Source organism: Thunnus albacares, chromosome 11 (genome assembly GCF_914725855.1).
Source record: "Thunnus albacares chromosome 11, fThuAlb1.1, whole genome shotgun sequence".
In the NCBI taxonomy this organism is placed as follows: Eukaryota; Metazoa; Chordata; class Actinopteri; order Scombriformes; family Scombridae; genus Thunnus; species Thunnus albacares.
Window position 1 is genome coordinate 4,421,922 of NC_058116.1, and position 21,032 is coordinate 4,442,953.

Sequence of the window (21,032 nt, forward strand, 5' to 3'; positions counted from 1 at the left end):
TCCTGGTTTTACTTGAATTTTTAAACCAATTTAACATGAGTTGTCTAATGAAATTATTATGTCTAATTTTAAAAAATGTTTTGTTCTTCTTATTTTCTTCTTTTCCCTATTTTATATTATTCTGCTACTTTTTCTTACTTATTGTCATCAATAATTACAGTCTGTGCTTCTCTGTGTAGGACTGCCAGCCTGTGAAACGACAAGGGGAGCCCATCTCTGTGGAAGTGGACGGCACCATGAGGCTGCCTAGGGCCTCAGAGAGGGATTCTGGGAAATACACCTGCCTGGTAGATGTCAACTTGGACGGCAGGAGGTACACCTCCGCACGCAGCATCCAGTTGAATATTGACAACGGTATGTACTGTAGGTCACTTGAGCCTGAAGTGTCATTAGGTTTACTGCATGATTGAGAATTATTTGTTATTTCAGTATATTTTTTCATTTACTTCTACTTATAAAAGATAAAGACAAAACTACTTATGGTGGTAATTATTTATATTTTCTGAAATGTCATTCATCTGAAATAAATGCATTGGATTACAAAATTTATTATTTTAGGATTATTTTATAAGATAAGTTGCAAGAGGTAAGAGCAGCGGGGAAAGTGAATGACCAACACTCACTCCCACTAATATTACTGCTAAGGGGCTTGTTATCAAGGCATTTGCTTCTCCAATGGCTCCGTTGTGGGAGTTAAGTCAAGCAACCTTGTAAAAAAAAAAAAAAAATGTTTTTTTTTCTCTGTTTTATCTATGAGTCAGTGCATTCTCTCAGCTAATTTACCGACATTTAAGTTTCATCTTCAGTTTATCTGGCTTTTCCCATTAGCACAGTTTCAGTATGTATCGTACTGTATTGTGTTGTATCTTTTCTACTACAATGATTTTGTGTCTTCGTGTCAACAGATCCAAGAGTTTCGGCATACCCTGAGGTGGTGTACCCTCAGGAGACAGTGAACATGGTTGAAGTGGGCAAGTAATACACTGTTTTAAATCATAACCACTGCCATAGTGACACACACACACATCATCTACTACAAATGTGACTGTTTTAAATGTTACTAATGTGCCACATTGCCTTGGGTACCTTAAATTTTACCACTGTTTGATAATTTGAAGTTGAGAAAATAGAAGACTGATATATATTAATGTCTTTTTTTAACATAAATTTGACATGACAGTTGTTAAGTTTTACATCAAATCATATTTTAAAATGACAGTCTTTTTCATTTGTGATCTATTGATTGATTTCTGATTTTGTTACTGTTGATATGAAGGTCAGTATTGCGTTAACTGATCAAAATAAAGTTAAAGATTTTTTCACCTGACAGTGACAATTTTATCAAAACACCAGGATGTGTACAGTGACAGCTGCTTTGTTTATAAATTTTACTGATGATCAGGTGCGAGAGTGGACCTGAAATGTTTGGCCTACATAGGCGTCACTGAGGAAGATGACGCCTTCGTATACTGGACTGTTGACGGGGACTTCACTGAGGACCATAAGGAGCTTGATGTGTCCCAGGAATAGTGAGTTTCTGCTTCTTGCCGTTCTGTTTCAGCCTCTATATGGACATGGAGGGGGCTTGGAACTGAATAAGATAAACACAGAAGCACTTCTTGGAAAAAGGATTTGAAGTCTGAAGTTGCCTCATTGCAATACAACACTGCAGTGCACTGCATCAGGCTGAGAGTCGATAAAGACGTCTAGCATGTGATCTTTGAGTTAAAAAACCAAGACAACTTACAGAACTGCATAGAGCCTGAATAGTTTGTGCACAGATTGCAGGTTTATCATTCAAAAAACTGCCAAATGCTGTATTTTAAGTAATCTTTCTGCCCCATTGCTAAGTATTTCTAAAGCAGCTTTTAAACACAATTTTCATTTCTTGTTTGGTTACCTGATTAATTGACTGACTAATTGATGCACTGTTTGATTGATTTGTTGATTGATTGATTGATTGATTGATTGGTCCTGTCCATTTTAGTAATAAAGTCAGAGGCAGGGTGTACATTCTGTCCACTCTGTCCATCTCTAAAGTTCCTCGTAAGTTCCTGAATGTTCCCATTCGCTGCCATGTCAAGAGCCCAGTTGGAGAGAAAGATGGTGTGGTGTGGCTTCAAGAAGGTATTTTCCTCTCTTCTGTAACTTCTACACATTGTATAAGATGTCAGTGTTTGTAAATGTTCACTCCTAAAATCACTGAAATTAATTTCAAAACATTTTAGAAGGGCAAGCAAAGAAAAAGGCCATAAATGTGAATAAACATATAAATGAAAATGACAATCACAAAAATGTTTCTGCAGTGTCACATCTATCTGTCTGTCTATCTACACTACAGTGTATAGCCAAAAGTATGTGGACACCATTGTCCACGTAGATTTGTGTATCTCTGGGTTTGTTTTTTATGATTTGGGTAAAATCTTAATGCTAGAGCATACAATGATATTTTAGACCATAGTGTTCTTCAAACTTTGTGGCAACACTTTGGGGAAGGTCCTTTCCTGTTTCAACATTGTCCTCTTGCACAATGCCAGTTCTATAAAGGCATGGTTTTCCCAGTTTGGTGGGGAAGAACTTGAATGGCCTGTACAGAGCCCTGACTTCAACCCCAACAAACATGTGGGACCAACTGAAACGCTGACTGCCAGCCAGATGTTATCACCCAACATCAGTGCTGGAGCTCACTAATGCTCCTGTGGCTGGATAGGAGCCAGGTTGGAACATCTGAAACCAGAAGAGCAGAGGCTATTGAAGCAGCATATTAATGCCCATGGTCCTGAAATTACATCTACATAATGATCACTTATGTCCACTCAAAGGGTGTACACATATTTTGAGCCATATAGTGTAACTTGACAACTTCACTATAGTTACACTTTAATGGCTCTGTAACCTTTAGTATTTTTTGTCTACTATAGGTACTTAATTCAATTTTTATGTACAGAGCTTTATCTTCTCTCTGATTATTTTTTTCACCTTTAAAGGTGTTCTGTGGAGTTTTCATGTAAACAAACATAAGTCATGTTTACATTGAGTGTTACTCATTGTGCATCATGAAAATGCATTGTGTATATCCTTGAGGTCTAACAAAAAGGTGTTAAATGCATATCCTTCATCATAAAACATTTGCAAAACATTTTTTTTTAAAGAATTTTAAATCCTGCATTGTTTGCGTCCATGCTTACTGGCTTGCAGTCTTCTTCTTCATTGCCTTTGCTGGCACATGGCTGTGCCACACTACAGCCACCTGGAGATCTTTGGAAAAGTGGGAAACCATTGGCAGGAATGTGAATTGTGTCACGCGGAAGCCTGAGACAAACAAGACAGGGACCCACTCATAAAAAACCACCACAGGGTACCTTTAAGGACATGGGTGTTTTGGTGTCTTCAGAGACCGTTACCTATGTAACACATATTAATATGTAGTTAACTTGTTAACTTGTGGTGTGGTTCTTGCGAGTGAAGTACAAATTAAAATAATGTAAACTTCTCAGAACATAGTATTAACAATACTAAAACTAATTTGTTTATGGAAATATTAATATCAGTGTTCCTATTTCTGCTTTTTTGAAAAACATTGTATTGCATATTTTGTATGAAATGCTGTATAAATAATGTTTCATAATTATTATATTATACTTTGTTACACATACTGTAGACTACTTTAACTGCACTTACCAAACACAAAGTCAGCACAGTAATCACATATCCATGTCTTAATTTATTGTGTCACTGACACATAATGGGGCCAAAAAGGAAAACACATACTTGCTATTACCTGCTTCCAGCATACCATGGAAAAAGAACAAGAAAAAGGCCACTCTTTTTGTGTGTCTAAAGATCTCTATAAACTTTAAAGAGAAAAACAAAGATTCTCCAATGGACTCACTGAAGAAAAGGAATGTAATAGACACAGTGAAATCCTAAACCTTATATGACGCACAAGATTCCTTTGTGTTTGAAATGTGATGTACAAATAAACTGCTGGTTGCCTAGAAAGATTTCCACAGGGTGGAATATTCCTGAAAGTCTTTCCACAATACTACCAGTTTTGTTTATGTGTTCTCAAACTACAGATTTAGAGGTTAAATTTGACTGCCTCCCTCTCTCTCCAGCTGACCACAGTGCCCTCTACACCAATGTGGCTGTTTGCCTTGCTGCCACCTTGACTCTTCTGGCCTTGGCTGCTGCCCTCCTCTTTTTTAAAGTAGATTTGGTGCTGGCTTCCAGGGAAGTGATGAGACATTTTTCCAAGTGTAAGTATTTCATCAGGAGGATATGTGCTTTTCTGTGGATCATCAGACTGGATACTGCCAAGATTTCCCTCGTGCTTTATTGCTCAATTTCATCTCTTGTTTGACATAGTAAAATAATCAAACAAGGTGTAACCATTAAGAAATGAACACAGAATTAGTTAAATGGGAAATAAAACCAACAGGAATTTATACAAGCAGAATTAAGGTAGTTGAAGTGAATTCTACAGAATTGAAAGATGCGATGATGGTCGCCCTCATCTTGTCTTCTGTACAGCTCCAGATGGGAAGCTGTATGACGCCTTTGTGAGCTATCTCCATCCCGACACCTTGAGTTCAGCCGAGAGCTTTGCCCTGCAGATCCTGCCTGAGAAGCTGGAGAAACAACATGGCTACTCCCTGTACATCAGAGGACGGGATGACTGCCCTGGAGAAGGTCAGGAACAGACACCCGCTTCACATTTTAAGGTGTATTACAGTAGGAATTTTCTTGTAAACATGGTTACATCCAGCCTTTCTCACCAAAACGTGTTTTGTGTATCCTTGATGTCTAATAAATCATACACACATCCTTTCATTTGATATACATACATACATATATTTTACTTTAAGGTAAAAGCCATTTTCACTTACCATTAGATGTGGCGATCTGATGTGCAGGCCTAGCCTTCAGCTGTTCCTCTACTTCCTGCTGTATGGCTTCCATGTGCTACACATTTGCATGACACATAACATGAGATACAAACAAAATGGAGATCACAGCACCACTAGTGGTAAAAAAAAATATCCATAGGGCACTTTTTAAAGGATAGGTTCAAGTAAGTCATAAGTCTGTCTTCAAACAGCAGTCAGGTGTCCATATGAACAGTGAAAGAGGTTTTCCTCACTGTAATCATTATTCCTGTTCATACTGGCTATTAAAAGATCCCCTTCAAATGTGCTTTCAGTGTAACTGATGGGGGCCAAAATCCACAGTGTGTCCACACAGTCATTTTGTGCAAAAATGCATTTAAAAGTTGATGTGAAGCTTATATGAGGCTTTAGCAGTCAGAGTTAGTCATATCAAGTGGATGTTTCCATTTCTGTTTAGCACTCATTTACTTTACTTTTTTTTCATATGGATGCAGCATTAAGCCATCTCTCATGCAAACTCTCACTCTGAAGTAGCCATCGTATTTTGCCAACTTCTTCTCTCTATTGTTTTTCTCACAATATTCTGTGGTACACAACAAGGGGCTATTACTTTTTCACATGGATGACGTAGGTGTTGGATAACTTTTTTGCTTCAGTAAATAAAATTACCATTGTTTACTCATGTTGCCTTTGTTTTAGTTTCAAATTTTTTGAAGATCTGAAACAATTTAGTATGAGGAGGAGGCAAATACTTTTTCATGGCACTGTTGTTTTTTTTCCTTTATTTATTTCATTTTGTCAGGGGTTTATACAATTTCTGAGTTACTTAGTGATTCATTTAAGGACACTCTAGCATCCGATATCTAGTGGATGGGTGAAAAGTGAAAAATGTAGTGAGAATAAAAAAATAAGCGTGGACATTGGAAAAAAGATTATGTAAATAAGATTCAAAAGTGTAAATTAGCGTAAATAGTGTAAATACATGAATAGCTGCAGGTAGTTTTCAGTTTTACAGTATGTGCTGAGATTTTGTGACATTTGCCTCTGAACCTTATGCTGAGTTTAATGGAAATCAGTTTGAGTCCCTCAAAGCTCTAAAATGACATTAAAAAGACCTTGTTCCTTGTCCTTGTTGCTCAGAATATTCCACAGACCACAAAAGATAACATTTCATCTTGTAATTTGGGTGAACTTACCTTTTAACACTGAGAAAATAAACAAAGTTGAAAAGCCTAGAAGAAGATGGATATATGCCTAAAAGCTTATGCTATGCTTTGGAAAATGTTCAACTGTAGTTTCACTACTAAGGACCACACCATCAACAAGATGTGTTTAAATGATTTATTAAAGAAAAAGTTTGATGAGCGATGTTCTTCCATTTGCTTGCTTGAATGCGGTGTGGGGAGGCTTCATAGGGCACCCGGGAAACGATGAACTCCCCCAGGACCCTACAAGGGGAGGAAGGAGAGGAGAAACAGGAAGAAAGAATAGGGTGGGGGGAGGGGTGCAGAATATGAGAGCAAAAGAGGAGGAGAGGGTTAGGTTGGTATTTATAGGAATGCCAGAAGTGGTGTGGTTGAGGTGTAGTCCTGCCCCTGTTTTACCTTGCAGTAATGATTTGTTTCCTGTGCTTAATCTCTTACAGCAATGCATGATCTCATTGCGTCTACCGTGCAGAGATGCCGCAGACTTATAATCATCTTGTCAGCCGAGGCAAAATCTTCTACTGATGGCAAAACAGAGGAGGCATGTCCCATACATAATGACCAAAACCAGCTGTGCTATGAGCAGAAAGTTGGCCTTCATGACGCTTTGACTCAGAACGAACCACGAGTGATTCTCGTGGAAATAGGTAAGGACAGACTCAGACTCATGAGGATGCATTTCAATAAGTGAGCATATGATCGCACATCTGAGAAGTTAAGTCCAAATTTAGCAATCTAGGCTAATGTAGTCACCCCACTGACACAAATGGATGGTGTTTTGCAGACATCTCAAGCTGAGGTCTTTATGGTTCCAAAATGTTCAAACATTCTTCATGAAGGACACAAATACAGAGAGAACACCAGCACTGACAGCAGCAGGATTTGCTATTGATGATTAGCAGTGGTCCAAAATAATGACAAACACGTGTTTTAAGAATCAATGTACTTTAACTTTTACTTTTGGATCCACTTGGTTATTAGACATACATCACAGACCCAATAGAACATGACCCTGACTCGACCTAGTAAGAATGAATATAGTTTGGATATGGCTCCACTCGAGTCCAGGGGTCAGGTCTCACTTATTAGGATCTGAGTGGATCTGTGAAGACTCTAATATGATTTCCAGCTTTCATAATTTTTTTTAACAAGAAAGTTTGATCTCCTTCTGTTCATAGATACAGTAACTTATAGTCAGCACTATGTATCCCAGATGTGTCAGAGCAAATCCCCAAAAGGTTTGAAGAAACTTCTGGGAATCAGTCACTACTGACCAATCCGATAGCTTACAGCTGTGACATTTTTTATGTTTCACAAAACTAAGAGTCTCCAGTCATGCTAGTGACTCTATAAGGCTATAAAGTGATGATAATCTATTCTGAGGGGGACATAAATGCCTGTACCAAAATTCATCTATCCAATAGTTGCAGAGATATTTTAGTCTGGAGCAAAGTGAAGGACTGACCAGCTGACAGACCCACATTGCCATCCTTATAGAGCAATGTTACTAGCATACTTAAAAACATCAAATTTAAGTCTAAGGTCATAATTCTAGATAGATTTTGACCACATAGAGCTGAGCCTGACATGGTGAGTCTGAGGAAAAATCTGTGTAGAGAATAAACCCTTTGATTTATATTACAATATTTAGCAATATTTGGGGCAAACTTTAACCTTTTTGCACCACTAGTAGTAACGATTTAAAAATAGCAAAGCTCTGTGCATTTATCATCAGTCTAACACTTTTGCCTTCTGGTGTGTTACAAGCTACATGGGGCTGCAAGTGTGGGGATAAACTTGCTTGTTACACTAAAAGTCAAAGTTGAGCACTAACAACTGGAAGGCCAGAAGCTGTGAAACATGCCACTGGGAAACATGCTAAAATGGTTTTTACTAATGATTGTCAAGGTTTGATACAATACATGTGTTAATACACTCAATATGTTTGTTGTAATATATGGTCACCATTCTGTTCTATTCTACCAGGTGGTCCGGTGGATTACAGTCACCTACCAGAGTCTTTGCACTTTATTAGGAGGAAACAAGGAGCTCTGAAGTGGAAGACAACCTCTCTTGGAACCCACAAACTCAACTCAAACAGACACTTCTGGAAGAATCTGAGGTACCACATGCCTTCAGTGCCTGCAGGGATTCATCAGACTGTTGTATAAACCAAGTTAAAAACTGATTGATACTGATCGGACCCAGCATGGATGCTTGGTTGTCAGGAAACAAATGTGCTTGTTTCTTGGAAGCACCTCTATTCTCAACACATGGAAACGAGACCTCAACTTCTTTGGCCCTGACATTGAAGGACCACCTACTCAACTGACGTCCTCTATTTTTCGGCAGATTAGACACAGGACCCTCTGTCCAAGGCTGTTCAACTTGTTTGATAACAGTCAGGATAAACAACCTAACCAGTTTCCCTCTTCAAATCGACAGTTAGAATAGAAATTAAACCATTAATTTTTCGCTTGTCTGTCTAAAAAAATATTTCAGAAGCTAAACGTAGCTGGATAGTTTGCTCTGTCCTGTCAAATTGATAACGACAGTTTTTAGTTTTGCTGCGCTGCTAAACATAATGAGCTCAGGATTTATCAGGATGATGACTGCTTTACTCCAAACAGTTTCACTGTATGAACCTGGACTGTGTGTGTAACAGCTGACCTACTGGATGTGTAGAAGAATACAGAACATTAATCAACATTAGCATAATCAATGAAGTTATGCTGTTGTATCTTATGCTTAAATGCACACGGTGTCTCTGAATGGAGAGATGCAGCTGCGGGGAGATCGCTGCATCTCTCTCTATCTCTCCCGACGCGGAATATTTATTTATATCCTAAATATTTATCCTGTTATCAAACAAGTTGAACACAGCTTTGGATGAATAACAAACGAATTTGGTCTTTGAAAACGGAAATGATGTCCGTATTTATTTGCATATAGAGCAGGGAAGTGAGATCCGATCACATGTGGTCACTCAGGACGCATGTGGAGATGCATGTTAATGCCAGGTGTAAACAGACACACTTAAAGATGTCCACTTGTGAACGGATCACCCGAGACGCATGTTAGTACCAGGTGTAAACAGGGCCAGAGAGGTTCAGTAAAACAACAGAAGAAACTTCTTGAAAACTGCTCAACTCTGTTTTCAAGAGTTAGATAATGATCAAAACAAAATGTAAAGAGCACAGTTATCTGCACAGTCATGGAGCAGAGAACCTTGATGAATTTCAGCAAACTTTCAGCTGACTTTTTGTCCTTTAACTCCAACAGAAATAATGCATTCAGAGTGTGAGTATAACATTAAACCTACAACAACAGATGTCTGACCCCGTTTCTGTTCTACTGTCTGCTTTATGTGCTCAATATCTGACAATGGTCATACATACAATATACATATGAGGCCTGGCTATGTTGCAGTTGGCACATCATCTCTAATGGAGGTAGGGGTTTCTAAAGACCTGATGTATAATTAGACATATGGTATTTGAAAGCTTAGACTTTATTTTGCTAAAGATTGCTCCAGATAGAGTCCTTATAAAAAACTGATATTTATATTCCCTTTTGATGTATTGTGTTATGCTACACACATGGACAACATTCTTGACTAGAGTGTAAGCTTATGCTCTCCTATTTAAGTGCTTGATTTTTTTTACTGTATGTTTTTGTGAGCCTAATGAACTGCTGAGCGTAATGTGTTTCTCATGTGAGGGATGATTAAACACCCTTGATTGGGGTTGGGTATTGTTTTTATGATGTCAAATCAAATTGAAATTCAAATATTAGTTATTTATTCTTAGTTTCTATATAATACTGGTTCTGATTCCTTGAGTAGGAAAAGAAACCAAAGCCATATCTATTTTCAGCAGAATACACTGCTATGAACATTTATTTCTCATAAATAATGAGAGGTATTGTGTGAGTCTTTTGCTCAAAAGCCAAAAGACATTTTAATCACACTGTTGAGTACTTGAAGTTGATAACTAACCAGGGGATATGGAATGAAATATTACGATTGCCAGAAATATAGCAGATTAATTTCAAGGGATCAGTTGATGCAGTAACTGACTCATACTTATAGGAAAAGGAGGCATAGCTCTTGCAATATAAAATCCAGTTTCTCTCCTCAGCTCTCCTCAAATACAATGTTTTCTCAATGGACAAGTTTGAATCACTCATGGAGCAGGGTGACTGCAGTTGCTTGAAGATTTCAAGGTTTTTTTCTGCCTCTGCTTTGTGTTGCTTTAGCGTATTACTTCCATAAGTTCTGCCCCTTTGTTTAAAAGGAATAATTCAACATATTGGGAAATATAGTCATTTTTGAGATGACAAGAATCAGACCAATGTCATGTCTGTACATTCTGAAAGGAATTGGGATGCAGTTAGGGGAACAGCTATGTCCAAATTTAAAAAACATTTCTTTTCAGCTTTTCAGCTTTTCAGCATGAAGAGCATGTGCGATGTAGAACTAGCGTGGCTAAGACTGAGACTGAAATATCTCCTCCTAAGAGAGTGTGTTTGCTCCTTCACTTCATCAATAAAAAGCCCACAGAACTGGACCCCGATCCATAGCTCTATCTGGGCTACAACTGACCTCTTCTAAAGAAGAAGTGAAAGCTAGTCCATGCAACTCGGACTCAAAAGGCTAATTTTAGCAGCAGCAGCGTTAATGTTAGTGAAGGTGTTGAACATGGACCTCATAAGTTAAACTGTAATTACAGTTATTCCCTGTTATACACAACAAATCATATGTTGGCATCACTTTTCCAGCAAATAGCATATATGATGGTTAGCATTAGCTATTGGGCAATAGTATTGGTAATATTTATATTAAATGAATATCATATCTCAAATTGAAAATCTGTTGCTTTATTATATTACATATAATATTGTATACTGTCATTGTAAAAACTGTATGTTACACGGTCTGAATATAATCATGTATGTAGACAGTTTAATAATCAATGCAAGTCATACACTGAGTTATCAGTTTATTTTCTATACCCATTCACATACATGGAAGTGATTCAGATGTACAGTGTCTGTTGTATTTACTTGTCTCCTTGTGTATGGCTCTTTGACCATACTTTTGTCTTTGTCAGACTACTTTGACTGTCTCAGAACAGACCAGCATCTCAAGTTCTGCACATCCACCTGACCCACAGCTGCACTCAGTCCATACACAGTGGGAGGACCCTGTATGACAGGATCATGACTATGGCTAGATGGTAGGGATGTGCATAAGGCACCAGTATTTGTATTTGTATCTATATTTGTTGAGGCAGCAAAATTATTTGTAATTGTATTTGTATTCGAATAAAAGTGGAAAGAGGCTTAAAAATCCTGTTTTTGTTTTTATTACGCTGTTAATTTTAGAAAATTAAAGTGTTACAATAACTGTTCATGAATTAACTCACCTTATTTCAGACAGACCTCTACCTATTTATACACCCATAACACAGAAACAGCACACCATATAAAGTGAAAGGAAGAACTTCAAAGGCAATTATTGCTTTGCACTTTTCATTTATTGCCAATTTTTTTACAACCTAACTTTGTGGAAAGGAGAGGGGGAACAACAGGTTATGGAAAGTCCCTTGGGAGCACTTTGCGTGTCAGTAGCTCAGCTCATCTCTGGGGAACACTCCCAACTCCAGGAGTGATAAGGAAATTAGGAAATGTACGTCATGTAGCAGGTGAATGTGGCTCCCCTCGTTGAGACCTGCTGATAGAAAAACTTGAAACAACAGTTTTTGGTGAATGGATATCATGTCTCCTTTCTCCATCATAAAGTCATACCAGCATTCAGCCAGTGGGTAGGCATAGAATCAACAAATAGTTACAACAATAATTACACACTTTTCCGCCTCTCTTAACACCCTCTCTTGCAATTTTGTTGATACATTCGTTGAATACAATATCATCATGTACTTCCACCATGAACCTGCATTTGCACCATTGCAAACCTTCGACAACACACACACACACTTTATGCTTTCATCACAAATAAATCCACCAAAGAGGAATTTTTAGTTTGGAATTCAGTTTTAAATAGTTTAAAATTAAATTATAACTGAGTTCCTACAAGACTTCTTAAGTTCTTCTAGCACAAAAAAACACTGTCCTGATGAGAATTACCCTTACTGATAGATTCCCTGAATCTTGCACAAACATTTCCTGTTCAGTCTTTCAGAGAAACATTTTATTACACTTCCTCCTGCATGTTATATCAGTGGACTTCATGCATCCTGTAACAGTTCTTGTATCTTGTTTGTCCATCTCTCACTTTTTATAGTCAAAAATAGTATTTTTCAAATTTTTGTCAAACAGAAGTAATATCTTGTTTGTGGTCTACTTTTTAAAATTTTGACACAAATACTGTAAACATTCTTACTTACTGGACATTTCCTCACAAATGTTTCTACCTGTGGGCATTGACTCTAAAGAGAAACACACACCAGCAGCATATGATGCCTGTCAAAGCACCCACACCTGTGAACTGTTGGTTGGTCATTGTTGGTTGACATCTGTTAGTCTATTTATAAGTGTTGACACATGTCAGCTCTTCAGAAACGCAGCAATTATGGCACATTTACTTTCCGGATTAACACATCTTGTCTTCCGTACCTACACCACTTCTTGTTCTTCTTCTTTCTCTGTCATCATGTTGTGTTTAGTGTGTGCAGCAATTTACTTGCATCAAAAGCAATTATGTTCTGCATTGCTTCTTATATGTACCTAGGGGTACACCAATCTCTGCCCCATCTTCACAAATCGAATCACAAGACCTTTGGCACTAAGCCTTCTCGTCTTTTCATTAAATTAACTTAATTGTTGGCAATTTGTATAGAAGTAGAGGTGAGGGAGTATTACCTTAGTAAACATCATATCAGATCCTGATCTTACGCAGCCAGTCAGCAAATCTGCACTGCAAATCTGCACAAAAACTGCAGGGTAATGTTATCGCTTTGCTCTTTCAGCTGGGCGCACAGCGTTAGCTTGGATGTGAAGTCCGGTAGCTAATAAATGATTATGAAGCTAACAGTCCAACAGCATCTTTCTTTTGTTCAGTTATTGCTTCTCTGCATTTAAGACCAGAGCTGAGAGCGTCTGTCCTCCGCTTCCATCATCTTGCACCCATTCATTTTGAAAGAGCAACGGCCAATGAGGAAACTCCAACACTTGGCCGGCCAACCAATGGTGTAAATTCATCACTCACTCAGGCACTCACTTGCTCACGGACAACTGCGGTTATAGGCCTGGTCCATGGCTGGTCCAGCCAAAAATATTTAGCAGCCTCCACTTTTCTGACAAAGGTTTCCACTGGATTGTGGAACCTGGCTGCAGGGATTTGCTCCCATTAAGCCACAAGAACATCAGTGAGATCCAACACTGATGTTGGGTGAAAAAGCTTGGCTTGGAGTTGGTGTTGCAGTTCATCCCAAAGTTGTTTAATGGGTTCTGGGAACTGGGAAAACCATTTCTTTATGTTCTTGGTGTTTCTATGAGATGTAGGGCTATACTGTTCAAATAAAGTTATTGATTGCAAAACCATAGCCTAAAATTAGTGTGGCAAACTCTACGATTTCCCCTACACAGAGCCATCAAATAAAAATTCCACAATATAATATTAAACTCGAGTGGTTTTTATGTTATTTTATCCCTAGTGTTTATTTTTTTGACATTCATTTTATTTTATTCTATTTTTGAAACTTCATTGTTTTATTGTTGTAATTTTAAGTCCTGCAAAATTTTATTTATTGTTGTTTTAATCCTGCTATGTGAAGCACTTTGGGCTGCATGTTTGTATGAAAGGTGATGTATAAATAAAGCTTAGTTAAGTTGTCACAGCTATGAGACCAATAATAATATAATCAAAAAGTGATCATCATTTGAGATGTTACTTTTGCATGCAAGATAAGGATAGGAACATTGTCACTGTCATTGGGTGCATGTCACTATGCTTTCAACTTTTCCTCCCTGTCTGGTCATTCAAGACTTCTGCTGCAGAGAAAAACACAGCAGATGTCATGCAGATATCTTTCATCAGACTGATACATCCCTTCATTGGAAATCTGTGAGGTCCATGCCAACTTACCTTCCAAGCCCAAAGCACTGATACCAGCAACAGCACTAAAATATGTAAGTGAACTTGCATGGTGTAGTCAGTCAGTTATTTCGAGGAGGCACAGTTTCACAATGATTTTAATGTTCACTCCAAACCACGTTATTACCAGTATTTATCTGCTTTGGTTTATGGTAAGCTCCCATGCACATGTCAAGTTAACACATTTTTTGGAAAAGACTGATATCAGACTGATTTAAGTCTATAAACATAAAAAAAAAAAAAAAAAAACTACAGGTGACCATGGGTCCACCCACCAGTATGAGGAGGTCTTGTTCTCATGCATGTCCTCACCTGCACTGGTGAGAAGGAGTTGGGAGAAATACCCGGACATGGATGTTAGCAGAGCACTGTAAAATGTTGTCTTCATTCTCCTCTTATGTTCAGGGAAGGTTTGACATACAGTAAACAGCCTCACTCAAACCATCTGACCTCTTTGTCTAAGATCAGTATATTTTGGTGGGTAATTTTACAGGAAAGGCCATTTTAGTGTATTGTGAACAAATATTTATTATATTTGTTCACAATACACTAAAATGGCCATAAATTCACAGACTTTTCTGTTTCATTGAGGGTACATATTATATGTTTACACATTATTTCCTTGTTTTGAACATAGTAAAACCTGTATTTTAATAAAGAATCACTGTAGATATAATGGGAAATTCCATAACAGAACTGTGTAATACCCTAAATTTACAGAGATTATGTTTAAATATAGCTATTGTTCATGTATTTTGACATACAATACTTACATTATCTAATAAAAAAATTTTAACATTACAATCCTCTAAAATTACTAACTAATACTGTAAATGTGCAGAAATTCCTTTTTGTTAAAGTACATATTCTATATTTATACATTGTGTCAAAGTTTGTTTGTTTTTTAACTTGGAGAACCATAATCTTACAGGAAATCACTGTAGGTAGACAGGTCAATTTCATAAAGTAACTCCTAAATAGCATAAATTTACAGTGAAATTTAGCTATTTTTGATGTACTATGTTTGTTTTTCCACTGTCCAGTGAACTTTTTTTTAATATAATAGTTCTCTAAAATGATTAATACTGTAAATTGATTGTATTAATGTAAATTGATTTTATGTACTTACTGCATTTTAATACGTAATTTCTTAGTTACTATACATGAAAAAAACAGTATTTTAATGGGAGATTACTGTAGATAGACTGGGTTGTTTCATAAATTAAGTAATAAATGCCCTAAATTTACAGTGGTTAACTTGAAAGGTAGTTGTTTTCAATATGTCAAAAAACATGAATAACAGCCGTTTTCCAGCAGTTCAATGCACATTTATCAACAATAACAATAATATGCTGTAATCTAATCAATTTTGACTGTAAAACTTGCTCTATATTTTTTGTAATTTTGTGTTATGGTCAATTACTGAAATTTGGCAGTATCCATCTGGAAACTTTGCTGCCAGACTTTTTACTGTTTTTTTTACAATGTATTCTATTCTCCAGAACAATTACAACTGACTAAGTGTTTTGTACGAATAGTGAAACGTCTTGAAGCAAAACCCCAGTGATTTTGATTCTACTTTCTCAACATATTAGGTTGTCAGTACTATATTTGGCTTTTTCCATTGTGTGTGCAGTGATGATTATATTATTCTATTAATTAATTAATTATAATAATCTATGGGTCTGGGAGGCAGACCTCCTCTCTACATCTAAGAGTAGGCTTAAAACTTTCCTTTTTGATAAGGCTTATAGTCACACTGAGTGAATGAATGAATGAAAGTGCATCCTAACAGCGCAGCTTATTTTCTGTTTAGCCGTTCAGGTTCAGAACAACAGATATGCATAAAGCTTTGCTCTTTGTTCAAGACTTTTCTTTTGTAAGATTGCATTGCTTGGAGAACTCTGCCGTGAGCACCGCGGTTGTAGGTAACGCGGATTTTCAATCGAAAAAACAAGGAAGCCGGACGCCGCCATTCATATTCTCGTAATACTGCGCGATCTTTTTTTTTTTACTACCGTACCACGTCATCACTCCAGAAAAAGGTGAATGACACGGTTGGGTCAGGAGTGGGCGTGTCCGGGACAGCTGTGTGTGTGTGTGTGATGGGGCATTCTGAGGTAGGGATGGCTAATCGCTACAAACTTAAGTAAGCTTTACATCACCTTTCATACAAACATGCAGCCCAAAGTGCTTCACATAGCAGGATTAAAACAACAATAAATAAAATTTTGCAGGATTTAAAATTACAACAACAAAACAATGAAGTTTCCAAAATAGAATAAAACAAAATGAATGTCAAAAAATAAACACTAGGGATAAAATTACATAAAAGATTAAAACTTAAAAATTAAAGCTAAACTTTATAACATTACTCCAAATTAAAAATTAAAAGCCAGATTAAAAAGATAGGTCATTAATTTCCTTTCAAAAATACAGAGAGAGCTTGCCATTCTAATATCCAGAGGCTGTGCGTTCCACAGTTTAGGGGCATAGTGGTGGAGGACCTTACTGATCTGGCTGGAATATAAAATGAAAGAAAATCTCTGATGTAGGGAGGAGCGAGGTTATTTAAAGCTTTATAAACAAGTAAAAGAACTTTAAAATAAATTCTAAACGTTACAGGAAGCCAGTGCAGTGTCTTCAACAGTGGGGTGATATGATCCATTTTCTTTTTAGGTAATCCAGTAAAAAGGGAATTAAAATAGTCTAAATGGCTAGTAATAAAAGCATTAATGAGCATTTGGGCATCTCTCTGAGTTAAAAAGGTCTGACTTTGGCAATGTTTCTGAGATGAAAAAATTATATTTTAATGACCTTGTTAAAATGATAATTAAAATTTAAATCAGAGTCTAAAATCACTCCCAAGTTTGTGTTTTAAACTGTTGACTAAGCATTGAGTGCAGTTTTTCTCTTGCTTATAGTCAGGGCCAGCCCAGGCTTGCCTTGTACCAGCCCTTAATTATGCTGCTATAGGCCTCGACTGCCTAGACTTCCCATGATGCACTGAGCTTCTCTCTCCTCCCATCCCTCTCCCACTGTACACAGTCATGTACCATTAATGCATGTTACTAACTTGGCATCTTCCCCTGAGTTTTGTGCTTTCTTGTCTCACAGGAGACCTTTGGTTGGTGACCACACAGTGCCTCATCCATTGATTCAGTAGAATCAATGGATGAGGCACAGTTTTCTCGGGCAGGGAATATCCTGCCCGAGAAAACTGCGTCACTCCTTTCCAAACTGTTTTTATTAACATTTATGGTCATGACTTCCAAACTCAGATGACATGACTCATAAGTTTTCACATGAGTTTTCACATGTTTCACCAACAAGCCAGCAAACAAAATGGTGCAAACCTGAATGGACAGGTGGTGTTAGTTATCTCATACCTTCATGCCACCTCATGCACTGCCTGTATCAAGCATGATTACAGCCTTTGTCACTATGGAACATGCACAGCCAAATAAAACATGACCAATACTTGGCACACTGAGTTTTCCGTGGTAATACAACACTCTACCTCCCCACCCCTACATGCGTATGTATTTCCAGGGCTGTCTTTCAGCAGTTTCAAAGGCCAGCAGCTGCAGTAGAGAAGGAAAGCAGTGTCGTGCTTGCAATATACTCTCTGTGACATCCCAGGAAACATCCCAAAAGAAAGAGTACTGTAATAATGTAGATTGATGTTATACTGATTATCGGTATCCAGACTATTAAAAGTTTACCTGCAAAGACAATGCCTACATTTCCAAAAGAAAAGTCTTGAACAAAGAGCAAAGCTTTATGCATATCTGTTGTTCTGAACCTGAACGGCTAAACAGAAAATAAGCTGCGCTGTTAGGATGCACTTTCATTCATTCATTCACTCAGTGTGTTTCCTCATTGAAAAGTGCTCTCAATCATCTACTTAGTCCTCTCTCAGTCTCTCATCTACTTAGTCCCTCCAATGAGTCCTCTCATTGGGAAGCACTGACAGTCATCTCTCTGACTTTGCATATATCTATAACAGGGATTCATTTCTTTAAAGTCCTCCATTAATTCAGTCTGGGAAGTCTCCAATCTTTAGGAATCCCAGAAGCAGACAGGATTAGGGGAACATGCATGGCTTTGCCCAGTTTAAAGTATGCCCTGAGCTCAAGAACAGCCTCATGCTATGGGATATCTGCAACTTGACTATGATCTACTGATAAAGTTTTGATGTAAAGTTCAACCCCCTGTGCAGTTGATTCAACCTTGATACTTAACCAAATAGCCTCTGTGGCAACATACAAGCAGTCATGTCTTTGTGAATAAGAATAAGATTTTTTTTCTCTGTTTTGTTAAGAGAGAGAGAGAGAGAGAGAGAGAGAGAGAGAGAGAGAGAGAGAGAGAGAGAGAGAGAGAGAGAGAGAGAGAGAGAGAGAGAGAGAGAGAGAGAGAGAGAGAGAAGGGTGGGAGGTGCAATGTGATTTCCGTTTTTGTCTTGTGCTCATGTCAAGGTGATTCTGCTCACCAACACTGCTGAGCGATAGCAGAGAAGATATAAAATCACTGTAGAAGAACATCACAGACAGTCTAACCGGATCTGCTCCACCTCTCAACAAACTCTTTCATGAGGTAAGAAAGCTTTTTAATTTGAACCCTGTTGCTGCATGTTTATTTGAATATGCATTATACTTTAAGTGCATAATCTTGTCTAAACTTAAGAAAAAAGAAACTTGACATAGATCTGAACGATAAAAGCAAGAAAAAGAATTACTTTTAGCCAGAGTAAATATTTAAATGTAATTACTGAGAGTTGAAAACTTTTTTGGATAGGCAAAAAGCAAGTTGGTATTTTCAAAATGCTGTCTCTTTTTTGAGGCTGCAGTGGAGCAAGTGGCTTCATCTGTAAGTGTACCTTTTATGTAAAATTATACCAGTGTTAATTGCATGATGTTATAATAACAGCCCTGTGAGGGAGAGGAAAACATACTCAAAGAGGGACTGTGTGTGATGGGTTTTGTTAAATGGTTTAGTGATCTGTTATTTCCACAGTGTCTGCACATGGCAGGTACAGAGTGATTAAAACTGTACTAATCAACATTTCTATATCAACAGTGGATCAAATGACTACTGTACATTTACTATATACAATGTGAATGGGCTCACTAACAGACAAGTGTCTATCTCTGCAGCTCCACAGCTTTTTAGCCTCTTTAAGCTCATTGTTTTAGTTTTCTGGCCCACAAACTCTCAACAACTCTGTCTCTGTTGGGTGTGTAAATAGGCAGCTGCTTTCTAACACATATGTCACTTAATCATCACCTGTTAAGCGATGAATGAGTGATTTAGTGAATGTTTTTCCAAATCTACAACTCAATTCAACTCGTAATGGTTTGACTAGTAGAGTGGGGTGCCAGTTAGGTCCACGCCTAACAATATTCTCCTTGAGAGTCAATAATTTTTTTAGTTAAGTCAACCGTCCACAGGACTCAAGTATAGAGCATACAAACACAATACTCACTTGAACCCTCCAAAACACCGTTCAATAAGCAAACCATATAGTTTGAACCAACAACAATAAACCACCACAACAGCAATCTCTCAATGCAAAAAAATAAGCGTATTAAGGATTCAAGTGCAACCAAAACAAAAATAAATGTTCCCCCTCAATAACCCCCAAAACGAAATATTCTTCAAAATAATATTATTTCCAAATAAGAAAAACAGTTCAGTTCAGTTCGTTTCAAACAATAGTTCAATTCCGTTCAGTTCAATTGCAGCATGAAGACCCACAGTCAATTCAGTTCAATTTCAGCGTGAAAATCACAGTAAATTCAGTTGAGTTCAATCGCAGCATGAAAAAGAACAGAAAACCCACCCATAAGGAAAACAAAACTCTTTTACCGGAGTACCTTTTTGTCACGTGAGTCCTGCTCAGTGAAGTCAAGGCCGTCCGTGCGTTTCCTTCCACATCAGACGATTATCCGCCGTAGCTCCACGAGGTGCATGACATCCAAGATTGCATTGCTTGGAGAATTCTGCCGTGAGCACCGCGGTTGTAGGTAACGCGGATTTTCAATCGAAAAAACAAGGAAGCCGGACGCCGCCATTCATATTCTCGTAGTACTGCGCAATCTTTTTTTTTTTTTACTACCGTACCACGTCATCACTCCAGAAAAAGGTGAATGACACGGTTGGGTCAGGAGTAGGCGTGTCCGGGACAGCTGTGTGTGTGTGTGTGATGGGGCATTCTGAGGTAGGGATGGCTAATCGCTACAAATTTAACGAAGCTTTATTTATACAGCACCTTTCATACAAACATGCAGCCCAAAGTGCTTAACATAGCAGGATTAAAACAACAATAAATACAAATTTGCAGGATTTAAAATTACAACAATAAAACAATGAAGTTTCCAAAATAGAATAAAACAAAATGAATGTCAAAAAATAAACACTAGGGATAAAATAACATAAAAGATTAAAACTTAAAAATTAAAGCTAAACTTTATAACATTACTCCAAATTAAAAGTTAAAAACCAGATTAAAAAGATAGGTCTTTAATTTCCTTTCAAAAATACAGAGAGAGCTTGCCATTCTAATATCCAGAGGCTGTGCGTTCCACAGTTTAGGGGCATAGTGGTGGAGGACCTTACTGATCTGGCTGGAATATAAAATGAAAGAAAATCTCTGATGTAGGGAGGAGCGAGGTTATTTAAAGCTTTATAAACAAGTAAAAGAACTTTAAAATAAATTCTAAACGATACAGGAAGCCAGTGCAGTGTCTTCAACAGTGGGGTGATATGATCCATTTTCTTTTTAGGTAATCCAGTAAAAAGGGAATTAAAATAGTCTAAATG

General features: G+C 37.5%; 2 protein-coding genes and 1 long non-coding RNA gene across 3 annotated transcripts in view; 2 read left to right on the forward strand and 1 right to left on the reverse strand.

The window, feature by feature from the left end:
- LOC122992047 (interleukin-1 receptor type 1-like) overlaps positions 1-8,706 on the forward strand; it is a 23,282-nt gene extending 14,576 nt beyond the window's left edge. Inside the window, exons 4-11 of the mRNA XM_044365594.1 lie at positions 180-354; positions 906-971; positions 1,403-1,529; positions 1,988-2,127; positions 4,119-4,259; positions 4,534-4,692; positions 6,535-6,741; positions 8,081-8,706. Of these exons, the coding sequence (XP_044221529.1) occupies positions 180-354; positions 906-971; positions 1,403-1,529; positions 1,988-2,127; positions 4,119-4,259; positions 4,534-4,692; positions 6,535-6,741; positions 8,081-8,265 (1,200 nt within the window). The 3' untranslated portion in view covers positions 8,266-8,706. The remainder of the gene's footprint in view (positions 1-179; positions 355-905; positions 972-1,402; positions 1,530-1,987; positions 2,128-4,118; positions 4,260-4,533; positions 4,693-6,534; positions 6,742-8,080) is intronic.
- LOC122992050 lies at positions 6,217-20,424 on the reverse strand. Its single transcript, XR_006405980.1, has 2 exons — positions 20,087-20,424; positions 6,217-6,337 (listed from the first exon to the last, which is right to left on the reverse strand). It is a non-coding gene; the product is annotated as an uncharacterized LOC122992050 (long non-coding RNA).
- LOC122992045 (interleukin-1 receptor type 1-like) overlaps positions 18,708-21,032 on the forward strand; it is a 36,169-nt gene continuing 33,844 nt past the window's right edge. Inside the window, exon 1 of the mRNA XM_044365592.1 lies at positions 18,708-18,806. The gene's annotated coding sequence lies outside the window, so the exon portion shown is untranslated. The remainder of the gene's footprint in view (positions 18,807-21,032) is intronic.